Source organism: Triturus cristatus, chromosome 2_1 (genome assembly GCF_964204655.1).
Source record: "Triturus cristatus chromosome 2_1, aTriCri1.1, whole genome shotgun sequence".
NCBI lineage: Eukaryota > Metazoa > Chordata > Amphibia > Caudata > Salamandridae > Triturus > Triturus cristatus.
The window spans coordinates 382,885,501-382,905,431 of NC_140581.1; the positions used below are offsets into that span (position 1 = coordinate 382,885,501).

The 19,931-nt window shown below is 41.1% G+C and overlaps 1 protein-coding gene across 3 annotated transcripts in view; it reads right to left on the reverse strand.

The window, feature by feature from the left end:
- Nucleotides 1-19,931, reverse strand: part of LOC146865348 (3',5'-cyclic-AMP phosphodiesterase 4D) — a 1,349,871-nt gene that overhangs the window by 38,114 nt on the left and 1,291,826 nt on the right. For all 3 annotated transcript variants that reach the window (XM_085631472.1, XM_085631460.1, XM_085631466.1), the window contains exon 7: nucleotides 6,925-7,018. In XM_085631472.1, coding sequence (XP_085487598.1) covers nucleotides 6,925-7,018 — 94 coding nt within the window. The remainder of the gene's footprint in view (nucleotides 1-6,924; nucleotides 7,019-19,931) is intronic.

Here is a 19,931-nt window from a genome sequence, read left to right on the forward strand (position 1 = left end):
AAGTTGAAACACGTGGAGATATCCTGGGAGTACAAAGTCCATAACTATGTCATGATCCTAAACACGGCATGGTAGCGTAAAAGAAATATTTACTGATCAGGAAAATGGTGGGAGCAGAACTGTTCAATCAATATATGACTGACAGCCCTTTAACAGAGGACACTACAAACCCCCTCTACCCGCTGCACCGAAACAAATATGTGAAAATGTCCTTAATATTTTGCGTTGAGATTAGCAAATCCTAGACTATTTCCCACGTACTTTCTGCTGGAATGGTTTATCAATTTTATTTTGGTGCCTCCGATCCTCCTTTTTTAATTATATAACAGGTGAAATCAGCACAAGCCCAATGTTGAAACTTTTTGGGTGAGTTACAACAAAAACATGTACAAAATTGAACTTGGGTTCCCCATTTTATTTAAACATCATATAATTATATAAGGACAACAACACTGCCTTTAAATTGATATAGATACATATAGATACATCTGAGGGGTTGTAGGAGAGTCCACCAGCAAAGATACATGTTTGGGACTGAAGAGGTCATGTTTTTAGCTGGTTTCAAAGGCATAAGTGGTTTGGGTCTAGTCCCAGCTAGGAAGCAGGGATGCTGTGCGCTGCATGCTGCCACTGGAGGCGAGACCAGCACTCCGCCTCGCAAAGTAAGATGCAATAAAACTCCTGTCAATTCTTCAAAGACCCCTAATAACCGCTGGCGCTGGGCCATGATTAACACCGCTTTATTAGGGAGAGAGAGAAGTCAGGCTAGAAGGGTTATACAAGGAACTATTCTATAAATAGCCTTTGAGAAAAGCGTAAAGTGCTCTGCAGACAAAGGTAAAGAGGAGGCTTGCATTCAGCGTGGGAGGAGTGTGAGGACAAAAGAGAAATGCAAATCAGGAACACCAGGAAAAAGTGGAGGGCAGGCATACGCACAGGTGGAGAGCAGGCATACGCACAGGTGGTGGGCAGGGATACGCACAGGTGGAGAGCAGGGATACGCACAGGTGGTGGGCATCGATACGCAAAGGTGGTGGGCATCGATACGCAAAGGTGGTGGCAATCGATACGCAAAGGTGGCAGGCAGGGATACGGAAAGGTGGTGCGCAGGGATACACAAAGGTGATGAGCAGGGATACACAAAGGTGGTGGGCAGGGATACACAAAGGTGGTGGGCAGGGATACGGAAAGGTAGTGGGCAGGGATACGGAAAGGTAGTGGGCAGGGATACGGAAAGGTGGTGGGCAGGGATACGGAAAGGTGGTGGGCAGGGATACGGAAAGGTGGTGGGCAGGGATACGGAAAGGTGGTGGGCAGGGATACACAAAGGTGGTGGGCAGAGATACACAAAGGTGGTGGGCAGGGATACACAAAGGTGGTGGGCAGGGATACACAAAGGTGGTGGGCAGGGATACGGAAAGGTGGTGGGCAGGGATACAAAAAGGTGGTGGGCAGGGAAACGGAAAGGTGGTGGGCAGGGATACGGAAAGGTGGCGGGCAGGGATACGGAAAGGTGGCGGGCAGGGATACGGAAAGGTGGCGGGCAGGGATACGGAAAGGTGGCGGGCAGGGATACGGAAAGGTGGCGGGCAGGGATACGGAAAGGTGGCGGGCAGGGATACAGAAAGGTGGCGGGCAGGGATACAGAAAGGTGGCGGGCAGGGATACAGAAAGGTGGCGGGCAGGGATACAGAAAGGTGGTGGGCAATGAAATGCAGAGCTATGCAAAGGTGGTTGGCAGGGATACGGAAAGGCTGGGTGTTTCAGTCCGGGAAATTCATATTCTTTTTGGCATTAAGTACTGGAGTTGTGTGCCTGGAGTGAACAAAGAGCAAGGGTGGCAAGATTGGTGTGAGGAGTTTATGCACTGAAGGCATCTACACCTTTTGCAACAGACTAGTGAAGCGGATGCTGTTGTCCCGATAGGTGTTGCCTATTGGTTGTTGGGGGGGGGACTCATGCACCTTGTTTAGTAGAAAGCAGCACAAAGCTGTAGATAAAGTGAGATTATTCTTGTGGCACTCTCAGTCTTTAGGTCTTGCTGTGGCAGGGGTATACGATGGAGGAAACAATACAGACCAGTAAACAGAAATAAAAAGAATAAGGAAGGCTGCATGTCATAGTGAAAATGGGGTGTGTTGTATGAAGGTTGTAACATATACCTTACATAATCATTAATTAAAAGAGTAAAACTATGTTTGGTGCAATCTGATCCGTGCAGCATATCATTACAATTAGGGTGAGGGTTATGATTACTGATTGCTTAACGTGGGTGTGGACTCCTGTGCTTAACTTGAGCCTGTGGTTGCCAATGCTCGGCACCGGCACCTAATTGTTGACACTTATGGCAGGTGCCACATGGTGGCGTTGTTTGCATAATTTGGATATGAGCAGAACTGCAATTGTTAATCAATTCTGTATGCATTAAAACAACTAATACCTACCACCTTAGCAATTTCGATAGTTTTGAGGGCCTGGACTAGTCTGAACTGTCACACTTGTAGCAGTGTGCTGGCTGGTGGTTGCGTAGGTACTGTCATTGGCAGCATGGCAGGGGCAATGGGTGGTGCAAGCTGCAGAAGCCTCCTGGCTGGAGCCCCGGCACTTATTTTTTTTAAAACAAATTAAGAACTGGGGGCTACGAGCGGTTGACAATGCCGGTAATGTAAGCGCTTGCGCTGAATGTGCAGGCATCAGCAGTGAATAAACTTCACTCCGCTCTCAATCCAGGAAGTGATTCACAGTAAATCATATGCATAGGGGATTTTGGGCGCGTCAGGGCATGGGATTTTACTAAATGTCCTGCATGGAACTGGGTGTCTACAGAGAATTAAGTGCGTGATATCATGCAAGGGCAGTTGTTAAATAGTAAACCAGAGTGCAATTCCACCCAAGGCTTTTAATAAATCAAAAATAAAACAGTGATGATAAATGAATGGAATGTGGTGGCTGAAGGTGTGTTAGAAATGAGTCTTGTTGAAACTACATTTTGCTCTCTAAGTGAATCAACGGGAAAACAAAAGTAAGACAATGACTTCCTCAAGTACAGCTGACCATGGGCCAGTGTAAATGATTTCTTGTATTTGATCCCCTAGCCCCATAACAGTAGGTCTGGAGCAGAAACCACCATGGGCAGCGGCACTGATTCACTGGCATGACTTGATGCTGATGCTTCCAGTCATGCGCACAAAGTTTACATCCATCGAGGTGGAGAGCTCTAAGCGGGGCTGGCAGATCAGCTCAAGCATAAGGCGGCGTGGGGCAGCCATTTTAAATAGGCAGTGGATTTCCCTGCGCTCTCAGAGCTTTCCTTACTTTGAAGTGATCCGGACAGCTTCACAGATCCGCAGACCAAAGCATTGAAATAAAAAAATAACATGAATTGTAGCAAGGGATATGAAACATACTAGTTCTAATGATTTATCCACTTTAAAAAATGGTATAATTTATTTAATAATTTCTACATAATACATATCTGTGTCGAAAATAGGATTGCTTGGGCAGATTTGTTATATTATGTGGTCCAGGCACATATAGATTTCCTACCAGAAGGCTGTCAGAGGTAAAATTAGGTTTTATAATTGGGGTAAGGAGTGAGTGAGGAAATCGTATCTGTTACACAAAGCATGAGTAAATGATTGCACTTTCTAAGTACATTATTGTTTAAAATATGATTTATGTTGTATATACTGGCTTTATGTAGGCAGAGATATACTGCATGCACATGGAATACCTAGGAATAAGCAAAATACATGGGGATACAATAAACAAGATTATTTTTCATGCGGCTTAAGACTTTTCCACGATTGATCAACATTAACCACCCAGGATTTTACTGACGTAGGTTATCGTGATCTGTGTTCGACATGATCCTGTTACTCTGTGAATTCGAATGGGACATGGATTTTTGAGCTCTACTGTATAACTATTACATGAATATGTATTTACATAGCATGCCATCACCAAGGTATCTTAGCGCTAAACTAAATCAAGTTAACTGCAACAAATGGTGAAAGAAAGCAGGCCCCCAGAAAAGGAAATGTTGTGTTTTTTTGCTAAATTTAGGTAGGTTTGATTGTGACCGAAGAGAAGGGGGCAGGGTATTCCACAGCTTAGCAGTTGCCACTGAAAAGCCTTTGTCATCCCATCTAGTTGTCTTGGTTCTAGGACTTTTTATCAGATGTTGATGCCTAGAACATAAATTGCGAACTAGAGCATTTCACTGAAATTTAGAATCTAAACATTCTGGGCAGCCCAAATATAGGGCTCTGTGTACTAAGACCATAGCTATGAAAATAATGTTGTCTTTGATCGGTATCCAATGTAGTCTGCGTAGAACTGGAGACATATGGACTCTTCCTGGATCTTTTGAAATGGGACATGCAGCTGCATTTTGCACAGTTTGTAGTTGTTCAAACATCGGTTTCGTATATTAAAATGGGAGAATTCACAAAGACTGCCCCACTTGTACAGTGTGGTTTATTATTAACCTAACCAATTATTTTACTGGTGGTTAATTTCATCAACTCATGCAGTAGGATTCGATGACTGTGTGGTGCCACTTAAAAGCTGCTGCCATAAGCAAGACTAGCGCCAGCACAGGGTTTAATTTGAGCAGGTGGTTTTGGGAGCTCAGCACTGGCACTTAATTGTCAACGTTGGAACTTATGACAGTCTGCCACATGGTGGCGCTGTTTGTCTAATTTAGAGCCAAGCACAACAACAGTCGTTTATTAACTCGGTATACATTACAAATGACTAATACCTGCAGCCAAAGTCTTTCTTGTAGCTTTTGGGGGCAGGGAATAATCAGAACTGTTACACTTTTAGAAAGGAGTGTGATGGTTAGTTGTTATTGTAATTGGAAACCTGGATAGCGGCAATGGGCAGTGCAAGTGAGGCGCTGGCACTTCTTTTTTTTTTTTTTAATTATGCAAGCTTTATATATTTATGGCTGCATTTTTGGCCATTTATCCCATCTGTCATTATTAGTCCTGCCGTTAGCTGAGACCTTTTGATTTTACTATAATTATTTATGTAATATTCTTATTTATCAGGGCTTTTCAGATAACTCTCTTTGTCCATTGGGTAATTATTGTGTGGTTCACATTTTCTTCTGCTTACTACAGCATGGGACAGTGGGCCAGCACACTTCAGCCTTTGGCATTCTCCCCTTTCACAAGAAGCGCATCCACAAAGTAGTTCCCTTAGGTGCCAAGGACTACTATAGAGGTCTGTGCTTTTTGAGATCCAAAAATATTTTTGCTTCTAGACAATTTTTGTTTCAGCTTAACATGCGCCTGGCAGTTTTCCCAACAATAAAGTTTAGCAAAAACTATGATAAAACAAAATAAGCACTGACAAAACCAATAGGCTAGCAGCCCACACCAGACCTACTGGCTTTGGCCCGATTTGTTTGTGCTTTATGATAATACTGCCTTTTTATGTTTTCAAATTTAAAAAACACTTGAGCAGTAGCATGATTGGGTTGTGTTTCTTTGCAATGATTTACATCACAATCCAAACATTATGTATTGATATTTGCATACCTGGCAATACTTTCCTGGCGTATGTTTTAATTCTTTTTTTTGCCAATGCTGTGTTTTTATGTTCTTTCTTATTTACAGTCCTTGATAAGAAGCTGGAATATTCGTCTTTATAAATTATTTAAATCACAATGCACTCATTAAAACTTTCAAAAATTGAATTTCTCATCCAAAGCGATTATATACTTAGGAGCATTAATTACAAAAACACAAACCACAGCTATCGAGATTCGGAAAGCAACTTAATTTACGGATCTATGACCTAAATTTTGACTAGACAAGAGACATGTTTCTTATAAAACTTCAGAACCCCGCTACATTTATTTAACCATGATGGGATTGAACAATGACCACAATGCTGCCCCTACACTGATACACACTAAATTTTCAGCGGTGTGCTAAGCTTGGTCTGTCATGCCAGCCTCTTTTATTATGAATGTTTTAAATTACAAATAAAGTTATGATAAGAATCAATTGTGAGTCTTGCCACAGCACCTACAGCCTATCTACACAGAATCACATATAGTGTTCATGATGCTGGCTCGCGAGGCAGTGCTCAAATGCATCCATGTGCGTCACACACACTCCCCTCTATAAACCGCAGGGACAGAAAAGGCTCCATTTCACACTGCTTTCTTCGAATCGCTTGCCCTGCATTATTTCTGAGGGCGGAGTCCAGACACTGCTGCGTTTGCCTGTCGGGGTTTTCCGAGAGCTGTCTTCCCCCTCCGCCCACACGGATACATCGGCGAAAGGCATTCTCCCAAGCAGCTCCCTGCGCAGGGGTTGACACAGCCATATTTATCAGCCCTCTATCTACAGACAGGGAATACCGAGAAACCATCCCGATGGCTGCCCTGCATGTCAATGAGCCGGGGCGGGGAGCTCGCGCCGCCTTCAGAAAGATACGGGCACGCGGCAGAGCGCGTGGGAGGGAATGGATCCATATTAGCATAATCTTTAAATGCTGCGATTTATTGAATCTTTAGCTCTGCTGCACTCACTGCCCAGGCTTCTTTGTGCTGTGGTTGCATGATATGGCTTCCTATTGTCGGATAACAATGGGGGAAGGCAGATCTATGAACGGTGTGGTTTCCAATGATCACCCCTTGCATGCTGGAGACATGCAAGCGTCCATCAGCACGAGCACAGGCAGCGAGGCTTCCAGAGAAGCCAATTATATAAAACAAAAGAGGTCTAGCCAGATTTTGCCCTATTACGGCCATCTTCCAGCTCAATGGCTTAGTAGCCATCTTATGTAAGGATGCATTACCATACCAGAGAGCGAGCAGGAGGTTTGAAGGGGATTAATCCCTATCTCGTCATAGCTAGGAGGATTAGCAGCACAAGGTCTTCATTAACACAAGATTGGCCTCACCTAAAAATGTGTTGGATATATATTCGGAGACCTGGTTTCCAGACCGGCTCATTTCCGATAAGTGCGTAAGCTCCCGGTTGAGCATTCTTTTGAACTGGAAAAGAAAGACAAAATACGTCAGAGTTAAAACAAGATATTAGCTACAAGGTGAAAAATACTGCAGCTCTTAATTTCGACAAATCAATGCATATATATATATATGTGTGTGTGTGTATATATATATATGACTATATGACTTAAGTAAGTTGCTAAAGTGGCACAGTCACGTACATACTCTGAGGATAATTATGACGAACTTCAACTAATTTACTTATTTAAATTTCCTAACTTCATCTCATTTTCTCATTTAAATGTGTTAGTAACAGGGGGGCTTCTTAAAAGCCACAAATGCAGGAAGACAGCTGGACGCCTGAAAGAAAACAATGATGAACCAGATATTTTCAGTTTTGTTCATTTCCATTAGTGTGATTTTGTGTGACAAATTATTGAAAACACGCATGTAGAAGTCCATAAAACCATGTTTAATCTGTTCAAAACCTCTCAAAAGCACAGATAGCGTGTTGGTATGCTCTATGTACACAGCAACAAACGGTTCAATTAAAGGGCTCCACTTCACAAAACAAACCCACACTAATCTGTGTTGAAGAAGCACAGGCAGGGAAATTCTAAATATGTCACTCAAGTTTATTATAAATTAAGTATGTTTTACGCAGTAATTTCTAAATTTTTACCTGCCAACAGAGGCTACACATGCATTCTGTACATTTCCTGAAACCAGATCACATTTTGCAAATAGGACAAAAATCTTCACTCGTTTGAACCAACACATAGGAAATGTTCACAATAAAAATAAAACAAAAAAAGGGGAGAGGATGTGCTCTAACGGCTGGAGCGATCGACTTCGAAGCTGGGGAACCGGGTTCGAATCTCTGCAGGGATGCTCAACATACTGTGATTCTGGGCAAATCACTTAATCTCCCCTTGCCTAACAAAAAATGTATGTGTTCGTTAACTGGTCCTTATGTAAAGCGCTCTGATGCTTTTGGGTCGAGTTCGCGCCGTATAAAACTAAATAAAAGAATAATTGTGACAATTGGGCAAAGCAATCCTGGTGCAAAGGGCTTTGCATTAGCAGGTTGTGATTGAGGATTTGGATTGATGTTCTTAGCAATTCAACAGCACGCATATGCGTCTTGCAACTATGGTCGGATGTATGCAATAATACAGGTGAACAAAGTGCTTATAAGAGTGAATATGGGTCAATGTGACAAGGCTCACTTTGAAGAAAGCTGCTTTAATTCATTTTGTGACACTAAAAGATCTAGCTTCAATTTGTAGCAGTGGCTGACTGTGGCCCTTCCTGGTGGGCAAATGTGAACAATGTGCTGTTTGGGAGTCCTGAAATTCACAATAGCAAAAAATATATTTGCCGACATTCTTCCTTCTCCTGAAGAAATTACTGTGTAAAAGACAAGGGAGGCAGGTAAAAGGGGCCTGAAGTTGTACAGAGTATGCCTCTCACGTGGGCCTCCCATGGCAACAGTCTAATTCAGTGAGTGATCATGCCACCCCTTGGCCAGGTTACCAGGTATGTCACACAACATAGTGTTAAAAGTGGCAGCATTGAATCTGCTGTTGCTGAATGAAAGTCACCAGGGATCAGTCAAACACCAACTTTTGCTTTAGCAAATTTTAAACCTGTGATTTATGAACGTTGCAGAATTAACAAGGCGATAAGTTTACTTACATGTCACAGTTCTTAACTACTGAGGACAAAATGTGAGAAATCAGCACGCATGTTCTGTTGGCTGGACATACAATAATTTTTACGTTTCGTACATTGGTTTATAAAGGAAATCAATGCAATTCTTTCTTGTTTAAGCATATGTCTCTAAAATGCATTTCTAGATGAAAGAAGATGTTGGTATGTCTAAAGGAGTGGGACCTCGCAGTGTACGCTCAATAGTCGACTTTCTCAGAAATTCCCTTTAAGGACTATTTTAAGCTCTGGCACAATTTTGTTCGGGAATTAAATACATCCTTTACATACAATATTATATGTGTTAACTAACTTGCTTTCGGCATGTTACCTAATCCTGCACTGGAACACATGAAAACTAGCCTGCCCCTTTGTCCAGTTCACCTTCTCTGAGAAGCAGAACATATGTTAAATGTCGTCAAATGTACCAGGACAGCTGGAGAAAAAAACAGCTCTGTTCCCGTTAAATCTGAGACGCCCATTCACTCTCTGCCATCAGCAACAGGATGAGCAAATAAGTCTAGAAGATCAAATTCTGGAAACAAATCCAAGTAGAAATACAACTGAAGAATAACCCTTTAGTTGTAGGCAGCATTTATCAAAGCACTTTGTCATAGTCCATCCAGTGTAGTTAGTCACAGTGCATCCGTCTCTGGAGCTCTGCACCTCCTGATGGTTCAGTCAGCAGCTGCTTGCTCTCACTCTCTCCCAAAGTCCCAGAATCTGCAATTCCTCAATTCCACAAAATAAGCGTCTGCCTGTAAAGCACCTTGTTTCACCTCTAGTGCACTATGGGGCATATTATCAAGGACCGGGGTAAAAATATTGTAGGTTTAGCGGCAGAAAACTGCCGCTAAAGCGGCGATAATGGGCTTGATAATATGCCGCAGAGAATTCCAATAGAAGCCCATGTTCACACCAGAACACGGGCTTCTATGGGAATTCTCCAGAGCATATTATCAAGCCCATTATTTTCTGCCGCAAAACCGGCGATCATTTTTAACGCTGTTCTTGATAATATGCCCCATAGTTAGGAGGCAGCAAATGAAAATAAAAGCTTTTTGGAATGTCTTACTTTATTTTGTCCATGTATCTGTTAGGAATCCCCTACATTAGGATAAAACCCAGAGGATATCGCTGAAACATACACACTAAGTTGCCATTGTGAAGTTCTAGCCCTGCTCCCTTATGGTATTTCTAAAATGACTGACAGGTATTCAACAACCCACTTTGAATTTGGAACATACTAATAAAACAATCTGTTTAGGTTGTGGAGCACATTGCCCATCACAGCCACAGTCATTAGGCTCCTTAAAGGCAGCTTTTGCTCATAGTACTGAATATACCGAATGGCAGTGAAGCAGCTTCCATTTGGTTCCACCCTAACACGTCACCTATTTATGTTGATTGGTGCAGATCGGCACTTGTTTTATTTCATGTGGTCTAACATTCTAATAAACAATGGGATTCCAAATGTATTTCTGAAATGTTCCATGACAAAAACCTAATAGAATCATTTAATGTGTGCATACTCATGTTGAAGATTTTAGTAAATATGCAGCTCTCGTTCATAGCTGCATGAATGTTTAAAGATGCAACAGTTATATGTAGTCATGATTTTATTCCACATGATATTCCATATAAGTACTAACTGTGAATGTGTGTGCACCTATATTCAAAATGTCAAGTGCACTTTAACTGCTGTGCTAACTTAGCATAATTACAGGCCTCAAGTTCCTGGGATTCAATGTTTAGCTTTCACGTGAGAATTGTCTTGCTTACATGTTCTCTCCTGTGCAGGTGCAGACACAGGGCTTCGTTAGTTAATGAAAGGCATCGTAGCGATAGCAAGGTACGGGAGAAAACTTGGCAAGAAGAGGATGTGTTAACGAAGTGGGAGACAAGTTCTCACGGTGGAGAAGGGATGGTCAAAGTCAACTGACTGTGCCCGATTGAAGGTGTGAGAGAAGAGATTAGCGCTGCCAATATTGTACAGGGGAAATGGAAATGTACTGGAGAAGAAGAGGACACTGGTTACCTTGTGTAATTTGTGTGATAATAGGTGTTGTATTGTTAGCTAGAGAGCAAAGGTGCAGGCCTTTTAGGTTATTCCTCCTACTGCGTGGCTTCGTGCTGTACTCTTTAGACTTGGAGTACCATTACAAAAGCCTTCCCTATGCTGACACCTGTTCCTTGCTTCCCTTAGCTTCATTAGGGTTGTCCTGAAGTTCGTATAGAGTAGGATAAGTTACATTATATCAGAGATATTAATGACTAGGCAGGAGGATCACATTCTGAAATGAAGTCTTCAAGTTCTCCTTCTCATCCTCTGTATCGCAGCCACTGGGTTTTTGGTGTGCCTACTATTGTTTAAACTTAATTTCATGAGGAGATTCTGATTTATTCTGGTCATTTTATATTCTTATAATATGCTTTTGAGACTCATCTATATCAGCTTGATTAGGAGTCTATCATAAAACCCTTTAACTCCATTTAATAAGCTTTTCTTTATTGCATGACTACCTCTGTTCATGTGTTATAGCAATGAATGAGATGTTAAATCCATCCCTCTTACCTCTCAGGTAACAAATAAAAGGTCCATTGACCGAAGAGACGGGAATGAACACGTTTGGAGCTTTAGCAGCAGATTCACAGGGTGTGATCGGTATGCACAAAACTCCAATTTATTGAGATAACTTAATAATGAGACAGGGCTGAGGCCATCAAAGCAAAAGGCTCCTGTTGTTGTTCAGAAAAGGGAAATGTGCCTACCGGTGCTTTTGAGGGACATTTTAATGCCATCAGGCTCAGCTAGGTAACATGCATAGAAACTCCAGGGAGACGAATGACACACACAAGGAGTTTGGATCAGGTAGACCACTGGTATGGCAGAAGAGCTGCTATTAGTGACTGGAGTTAATTACATCAGGGGAACGCAAGAATTTACCTATTTTAGCCAAAAATAAGGGCATCGATCCAGATTTTTTTCCACCCAATTCAGAGGATCTTAACTATCCAGAAGCTGAAGTTCTGCATCCAGTAACCCCATCTTTTTGGTATTTTCAACTGCCCAGAATGTGCTAATCCCAAATAACTAGGGTGGGTGGCAGCTATATCCTTTCTAGTGCCTGATTTAATTTAAGAGGATTATGGTATTTATATTCACTCGAGTTCGGCATTAGAGGGCATGATCTGGGACACACTGGGGCTAGGTCTAAATAGCCAGATCTCTCACAGTTGAAATTATAAGTACACTGCTGTCTGAAAAAAGAAAAGTGTGCAAACATAGATGGTAAACCAATAGATACTCTCAGAAAGCATATGAAGGGGAAAATAAGGTCGACAAGTACTTATCTTAGAGGATAAAAAGAAAGAAAAGTCCCGTAGTCAAAAAAGATAATTGGGCCATTCAGTTCAGACAAACAACAGTTCTCTATGTCTATGTACATCACTAACAATCACCAAAAATAGGCATTCTAGAATGCTTGTGTGATAACGTCAGCTCTGGGTTTAAGATCTTTTGTGACATCATTCACCATATGGCCCCTTCAACATTTTGAAATGGAATGAGTAGTCAAACTGTCCGCCGAGATTATCAAGACCTCCACATATTATACTATAGCTCACCTCAGGTAGAAGCCCTTATAGGCAATGTTTAACAGGAGAAGAAAAGGCAATCATATACGGCCATATTATGTCCCTTTCAACCAAGAAAGTCCAAAGGAAGGATGGGCTAACGGGTGAAATGTATAAATGAGTTCACTTCAAAACACCTTGAAAGATTCTCTGATAGCTCGACTACCCAATGATGGAGCTGCCACGCCTGGAAGCGGAGTTAGATGCATGTTCTAAGAAAAGGCCAAAAACGTTGTCCTTTTGGAGTGTCATATATACCATGTTAGAAAATATTTGTAGGGAGGATCTGAGAATAGGTAGAGGATGAAAATGGAACATGGACCTGCAGGCAGATAATGTGACCTTCTTTGATTCCTTAGTGGCATATATTTTTTATAGCATAGGGAAAAATTAAGTGTCAAAAACAAGTGGTATGGTCCACAAAACAATACACTACCAATATTAGGGCAAATTGGAAAATAGAAAAAAATCGGTGTGAACATATTTTCAAGTAATCAGCACCTTTAATACTCCAAGGTTCTAACGGCTCAAATCAAACACACGTAACCTATGGGAAGTGTCTGATTCACATCATATCCAATATGCAGACCGATTTCTGAAGCAACATGACTTTGACATGTGTTTAGAAGCAAAGATAGTACAATTTAACAAGCATTATAGCATGGATTGGTAAACACTTTAGTAAAGCAAATCTGGTGACGAGTTACGACGGGAAAATTTGTCAAACTGGACAGAGTAGGGGACTCAAACAATGAGCAGCTCATTAAGGTAAGCATACTTAAAAAAAAGTTACTACTTTGCATTAAATTCCAATTATGAAGAGCAAGTATTAATGTATTAACCAAATTGCCAAAAAGCACCACAAGTGATGGGCTAAAGCCATTGGACGGGCCATGTTAAGACATAAATCCCAGTACACATCACCTACTACAGGCTAATTTGCAATATACTGCTGGGGTTAAAGGGTGCCAGAATGGTTAACCGTGGCACAGAGTAATTCAGGCTTTACACCAATGCCTTTTTGTGTTTCTTGCTCACAATAACCATTTTCTCAACATCACTCTAATAGAATCAGTTAAGGCTAAAGCCACACTTCCAGTCAAATCTCACCAACATCTTCTCTACTTCGGTCCAAATCACAGCTTCGTTGGGGTTCAATGATTCACTGATAATCCATCGAATCACCCTAAAGACCAGCACTTATCATATGGAATGTGTGCTATCTTCAGGATATGACTCTTATTAAACTCTTCACTCACGTCAGATAGTCCAAAAAGATAAACGTAACTTCTAGCAAATGACTGATGAGTACAAACATTAATCTCTGCTCGAAGCGATACAAATAATATCTATGGGATTCAGTATGAGAAAGAATAATAATCTTGGCTTGGTGAAAGAATGTCCCAGAACATTTCCCATGATGCACTATTTTGTCCTCTTATACTATAACATCCATGATACATATTTTAGTTGGTGCACATCTTTTTAACACTTGTTGCTCTGATGACAAATGCTGATATGGGAGAACTATTTATGTTAATATACAACTCATATCGGCATCCAGTTAAGTATTTCGTTTTTCTATTAAGATAGCGGACCATGCTGTGAGGTCATATTAATGGCACGCTATAAAAAATGCTGAAGCAACAGATAATCAAAATGTAAATATTCTATATTTGTCTGGCCATGTTTATACAGTGTGACGTATAGAGTCCGGTCCTAGAATCATTTGGTAAATAATAGTAAATCTGTAGCTATAACTTGACATCTACAAAAGTAGATCAAGTAGGCCTCAGAGGGGATGAGTCTTTCCTAAAGTCGAAGACAACAAGAAATGCTGCCTAGAAATGAATCTGCATAGTTTGCTAATGTACAACTGGACACCCAATGCATCAAAAAAATGACACTCCTACAGTGCACATAATACACTGCACAAATATATAACACGATACTCATTTTTCTTTCTCTTTAGCCAACACGTCATTAGTAAACAAGATATTTAACAAATATCTACTTAAACCTACTCAAACAAGAACAAGTCAAAATCCACACACAATTGATCAATGCTAAAATAACAAGATCACACGTTGCAATGGATGGCCTTCTATGAAAGGGATCCAATATTTAGCACAAAGACCGTTTGAAACTATGCTTTAATTTATGTAAAATGAAGGTGCATTTGTTCATAAAAACATTGTATTGCAAAACATTAAAGCTTTAGGTTATACTTGTAAATAATCCATGATGACACACAAGTCTATACCACTTTCCTCCATTCTAACAACTGCAACAAAGGCTTTCTTAGCATCGTAGGAGACTGTCTAAATCTTAGACCCCCCTCCCCCCAGTGCATTCAAAGCGATGGCTCACAGTGGTCAGAATTTTTTTTCATGTACACTACCTATTTGTTCATGCTATCTGGTGATCCTAAGTTTACTTCAATGGCCTGCTGTTGGGATTTCCTGAAAACCAGTTGGGCTCCAATGACTAGCGAGTTTGAATCGAATATGGAATTGGCAACTGTGCAATCAACTCATCCATTACTTTGATGCTGTACACCAATCGCATTTGTTATGGAGTTGTTTCCACAAATCAAGGCACCTTCACTGGAATCCCTTTAATCTAAGCAGTTATTTCCAGCACAGGGCACAAAAAACATACACCTGATCATCACCTTGGGCTAGTACTCCAAGTACGGCCAGAGACTGCTGTTAAAGCACTGTTGTTTCATGGGCGCATTGGAACATTGTATTTAGAGATATCACTTAGTGCACCAGTACTTACAAATACCGACATGTGTGGACCACACCTGCACCACTGTTGTAAGCCAGTAACTCCTACCTAAGCTATTTCTACGAATTTATCCTCAAATTAATACACAAAAATCCAACAAATACACAAATTATGAAATATGTTATTGAATTCACAAAGATGTGGGGGGGGGGAATTAATGGAACATTCAAAATGTTGTTTTATTTCTAACAGATGAAGCAAAATTCTAGATTTTAGCGGATCACTTTGTTTTTTGCTCCTAATGCATGCCCTCTTTTTGTCCGTTCATACAGCTGCTTCAAGTCGGGCCTCCAATCATCACTGCTAGAGTTAATCCGCAGTACTTGCACTGCTCCCACAAAACAAGACATGGATACCAACTTACATTTTTGCTTTCAATTTTAAATTCTTTCACATTTACAGAGTGTCTTCAATCTTTCTATTTGATTTTTGTTTTTTATATATATATGTTCTATACTAATCTGCTAATACTATTTAATTCTCTTGTCACGGACCCCCAGACACACAGGATAAGAACCGCAAAGTTAGTGCAAAGAATCTAAGAGTAAGAAGGCACATCAATAATATTTTAGAAGCCCCATGTGGTGAGATGCCAATCTTCCCACCGTGCCAAAATTAGGATGCAAAGTCAATAGAGAAAGAAATTGATGAAAGATAGCCCAGACATTCCAGAACTCATTTTGGTACTAACATTTTTAGTGCACTACCCTGGCAAATTTCTCTTTATTCAACGTTGAGAAACAATAAACGAGGGTGAAAGCTTTCGAATATGAGTCATCTTTGACCAGGGCACAAGTATGAAAACAATTATTTGGGATGTGTGCTGACTCGGCTGTATACCAAACTGCACTTTGGATGTTGCGGTGTAATGCCGTTCACTCATTTAAAATGCTCACTTGTGAATGAACTTGACACTCTCATTAAAAATACTCAGGGGCGCTGGAACTGTGCGGCAATAGAGTATCACATTATGCAGCAGGGTTAACTAAAGTTTTGTGACAAGAAAAAGAAAATTAAGCAGAATAATGTGCCTCAGCCTGTGCAGTGTAATTTCACAATTTTGTTATTGTAGTACACAACAATATGGTCTTGGCAAATGTTTCACCATGTCAGCATTGGTTTAACACCTGCGTAGAACAACCAGCAGATGGCCAATTATTGTTGGCTAAGAATTTACCACTGTTCTGCACAACATGTCGCGCGTTTTTAGTAACTTTCATATGTCTGAGCTAAAAAAAATTGGGCTGAAATCTGCATGTTATGTAACAGATGGTGGATTGTGCAGCAAGTGCTGTAAACTACAGTAGAACATTTAAATGCTAAGAGTTGAATTTAAGATAAAAGACCTAACCTCAGTGGGTGGAATGTTCTAACAGCTTTATAGCCTTTCCGCCACACGCTATTTCAGTGGTTAAAGGCACTTGCCAGCAGCTTGGGCCTATAACTAGGGTTCATGGTGTTTGACAGCCGTTTATACCTTCGGCAGCAGGCTGTAACGCACAATTGGAACACTAGAATGTTGAGAGCTCCACTGAAGACAATAGAGTAGCTCTGGGCTTATAATATAGCCTTATAGCCCGCCGTAGCGGGTTATACCGGCTATTAAAGGCTCGCTGCAGCGTTAAAGGCCCAAGCCAAAGGCGAGGGACTTTAACAAAGCAGCTGGACTTTAATTGCCGGTATAGCCCTGCTACAAGGGCTATATGGCTATTAGAACATTCTGCCACTAGAGGGCAGAATGTTCTAACAAATAAAGTCTTCAGGGAGCGTGAGGGGATTGAAATCCCCTCCGTCTCCCTGAAGCCTTTGTTCACATCCAGAGCTGTGAACAAAGAAACATTGGAATGTTGGAGCTATCAACATTCCAATGTTCTAACATAGCCTTATAGCCCGCTGTTGAGGGCTACATCAGTTGTTACAGGTCCTGAATTTGAGTTAGACCCGAGCCGCAGGCAACGGCCCATAATGAGGGTGGGGGCCTTTAACAGCAGGCCATGGCAGAAGGGATATAAAGCTATTAAAAAATCCCATTCAGTAACGGTAAAATGTTCTAAATTAAAAAGGGAGAAACAGAAAGACACACATTGGAATGTTGGAGCTCCGGGCTTATACTAGATATTAGAACATTGGAATGTTGGGAGCTCCATTGAAAACAATGGAGTGCTCCGGGCTTATAATGGCTGGTATAAGCCCGGAGCTCCAACATTCCAATGTGTCTTTGTTCACAGCTCTGGCTGAGAACAAAGGCTTCAGGGAGCCTGAGGGGATTTGAATCCCCTTGCGCTCCCTGAAGGCTTCCTTTTATTTGTTAGAACATTCTGCCCTCTAGCGGCAAAATGTTCTAATAGCCTTATAGCCCTTCGTAGCAGGGCTATACCGGCTTTTAAAGTCCCTCTGCTTTGTTAAAATCCCTCGCCTTCGGCTCAAGCCTTTAACGATGCAGCGGGCCTTTAATAGCCGGTATAGCCCGCTACGGCGGGCTATAAGGCTATATTAGAACATTAGAATGTTAGGAGTTCTACTGAACACAATGAAGTGGCTCAGAGCCAGTGATGGCTGGCAGAGACCTTCTGCACCAATCCAACGTTACTATTCTTGCCTTCAATTTTCACCCTGTTTATTTTAGAACAGTTGACCCTTTTCCATGTGTGGTTATCACCAATACAAGTTGAGTCTTTTTCGATAACTATGTCCTAAATCTTCAATAACCTGATTTTAAGATATATTTTTGTTTATATTGTATTTTTCTGTGTTTAGTTTATAGTGTAACCCACTTTAATGATCTTGTTTGTATCTCTTTCTACTATGACATATCATACCAAAAAATTAAAACTGCGGCCCCCAACTCATACTACTGTAAAACACCACTGTACAACACAGATTTTGTTTCAAATGCTTGCCATGTTGTTTTTTGCAGTGTACGCATTGAGGTGCCACCAGGTGCAGGAAATGCTTCACATTTATTAATAGAACTATCTTTTATATGGGCAGAAAGTGGCTTTCCTGTCAGGCTCAGAGGGAGGAACCATTGAAGGATTTAAAGTGCAGCGGAAATAAGACATTTCGGGGTCTTTTCTGCATTTTAGCATCACCACTAGGTGTAGCCCTAATGCTGTTACCTTACCTTGCCTTATGGAAGCCCAAACCCTCTCAAGACCCTTGAGTATGAATATCTCATATGCAGTACTCCCATGCTTCAGCCTAGAGCATAGATTCAGGTAGCCCTGCACTAGCACTCTTAGCCTTTCGTTGGCACCCACACTTTACAGATGCACATGCCAGTGGCATCCAAATGTGAGTACCTTGATTATAAGGGCAAGTCAGCTATCCATAATTCCTTCCAGACGTCAGCTGGCAGCACACACGTGCTGTAGCGATCATACTAATCAGAAGAGGAGGTCTTCTTCAGATAACTATGGTGTCTTTTCTTGCATAGCCGTTAGAGAAAGGCAGAATGGCAACAGATGACTATGTTTAGACAACTCCTATAACAAATTAGGACAAAGGAGTCTTGCTGATGGATCTAAAGAAATTTAGAAACAATCCAATATTTGTAAGCTTTGGCATCACAAATGTCAGACATTTCAGAAAATAAACTTAAAATGAGTTTCAATTAATTAAATGAATGGACTTTGAGTTCAAGTGAAGTGTGTGTCAAGCCAGATGCAGATCTACATTTTGACTCACAAGGCCGCCCTTAGAAAGCACTTTACATCTACTAAGACATTATAACAATATTTCTATACCAAATGCTGCAGAATGGGCAATTTTTACTTTCATTTCCGGAGCATCAATGTTGAATCCCATATATGCACTAGTTGAACACAGAATGCGGTTTCCAATGTGGCTTAATTATACTGTTAATACAAAAACACATTCTTTATGACAGTAGTCAAAGATGCTACAAGATCTCAATATTGTTAAACACCTACTACTGGGTCAGCTTTTGTATTTAGGACCATGAGCCTGATGAACGGACACTCACACATGTAATCATTCACTGCTTGGCACTAGAGGGGTCAAATGTTCAGCTGAAGAATACTCACTACATTGATACAAAAACAAAACACAAGTTCACAGCCTAAACGACGGAGGCTATTTGGTTTATGGGTCAAAATTGTGACACTCCATGCTTCTAGCAATCAGTAACCTAACTGCCCAACTCCTTTATGAAGAGCACCAAATCAACTTCAAGCAAACACAGAATTCTCCATTCTTTAACTCAGAACTCTGTGGCTTGAGCACATACAAGATGGCAGGCTGGCGAGGGGTGTTACATGCTAGTCATAAGAGGGGGGCCAAGATGAGGGGAGGAATTCTGCTACTCCAGCAAAGTTATTAGCTTGTGTATATTTCAAGCCAAACTCGCCTTCTGGGTGCCATACCTTAGTCATCAAATGCCACTGATGAGCATTGCAAGATTCTTTATTTACTTCTAGGACCTTAGTATTCGAAGACAACAATCGTACTGCTTATTAAGTCAGAGGACTCCCCCACTTAAATATAATGTGATCTAGTCATCTCAGGCTAGCAGAAAGGGTGCTCCCTTCTAGATGAAGGGCTGTTATCACTCCATTGGTGGAATCAGTACAGCTTTAATCTTATAGTCAGCGGTGATTTTTTTTGGGGGGGAGATTCTTTTAAGGCCTTTCCGAAATAAGTTATAATCTCTAAGACTACCTATAAAAAGAAGCAATAGAAGGAACCTTCCAAGATTGGACTGCATCCTGTAGCATTATATGTATCTGATGCAAAAATTAAACTTTTAAAAACGATTCACCACAAAGCAAGGTTGATGAAGTTGGAGAATTAAGTTGTT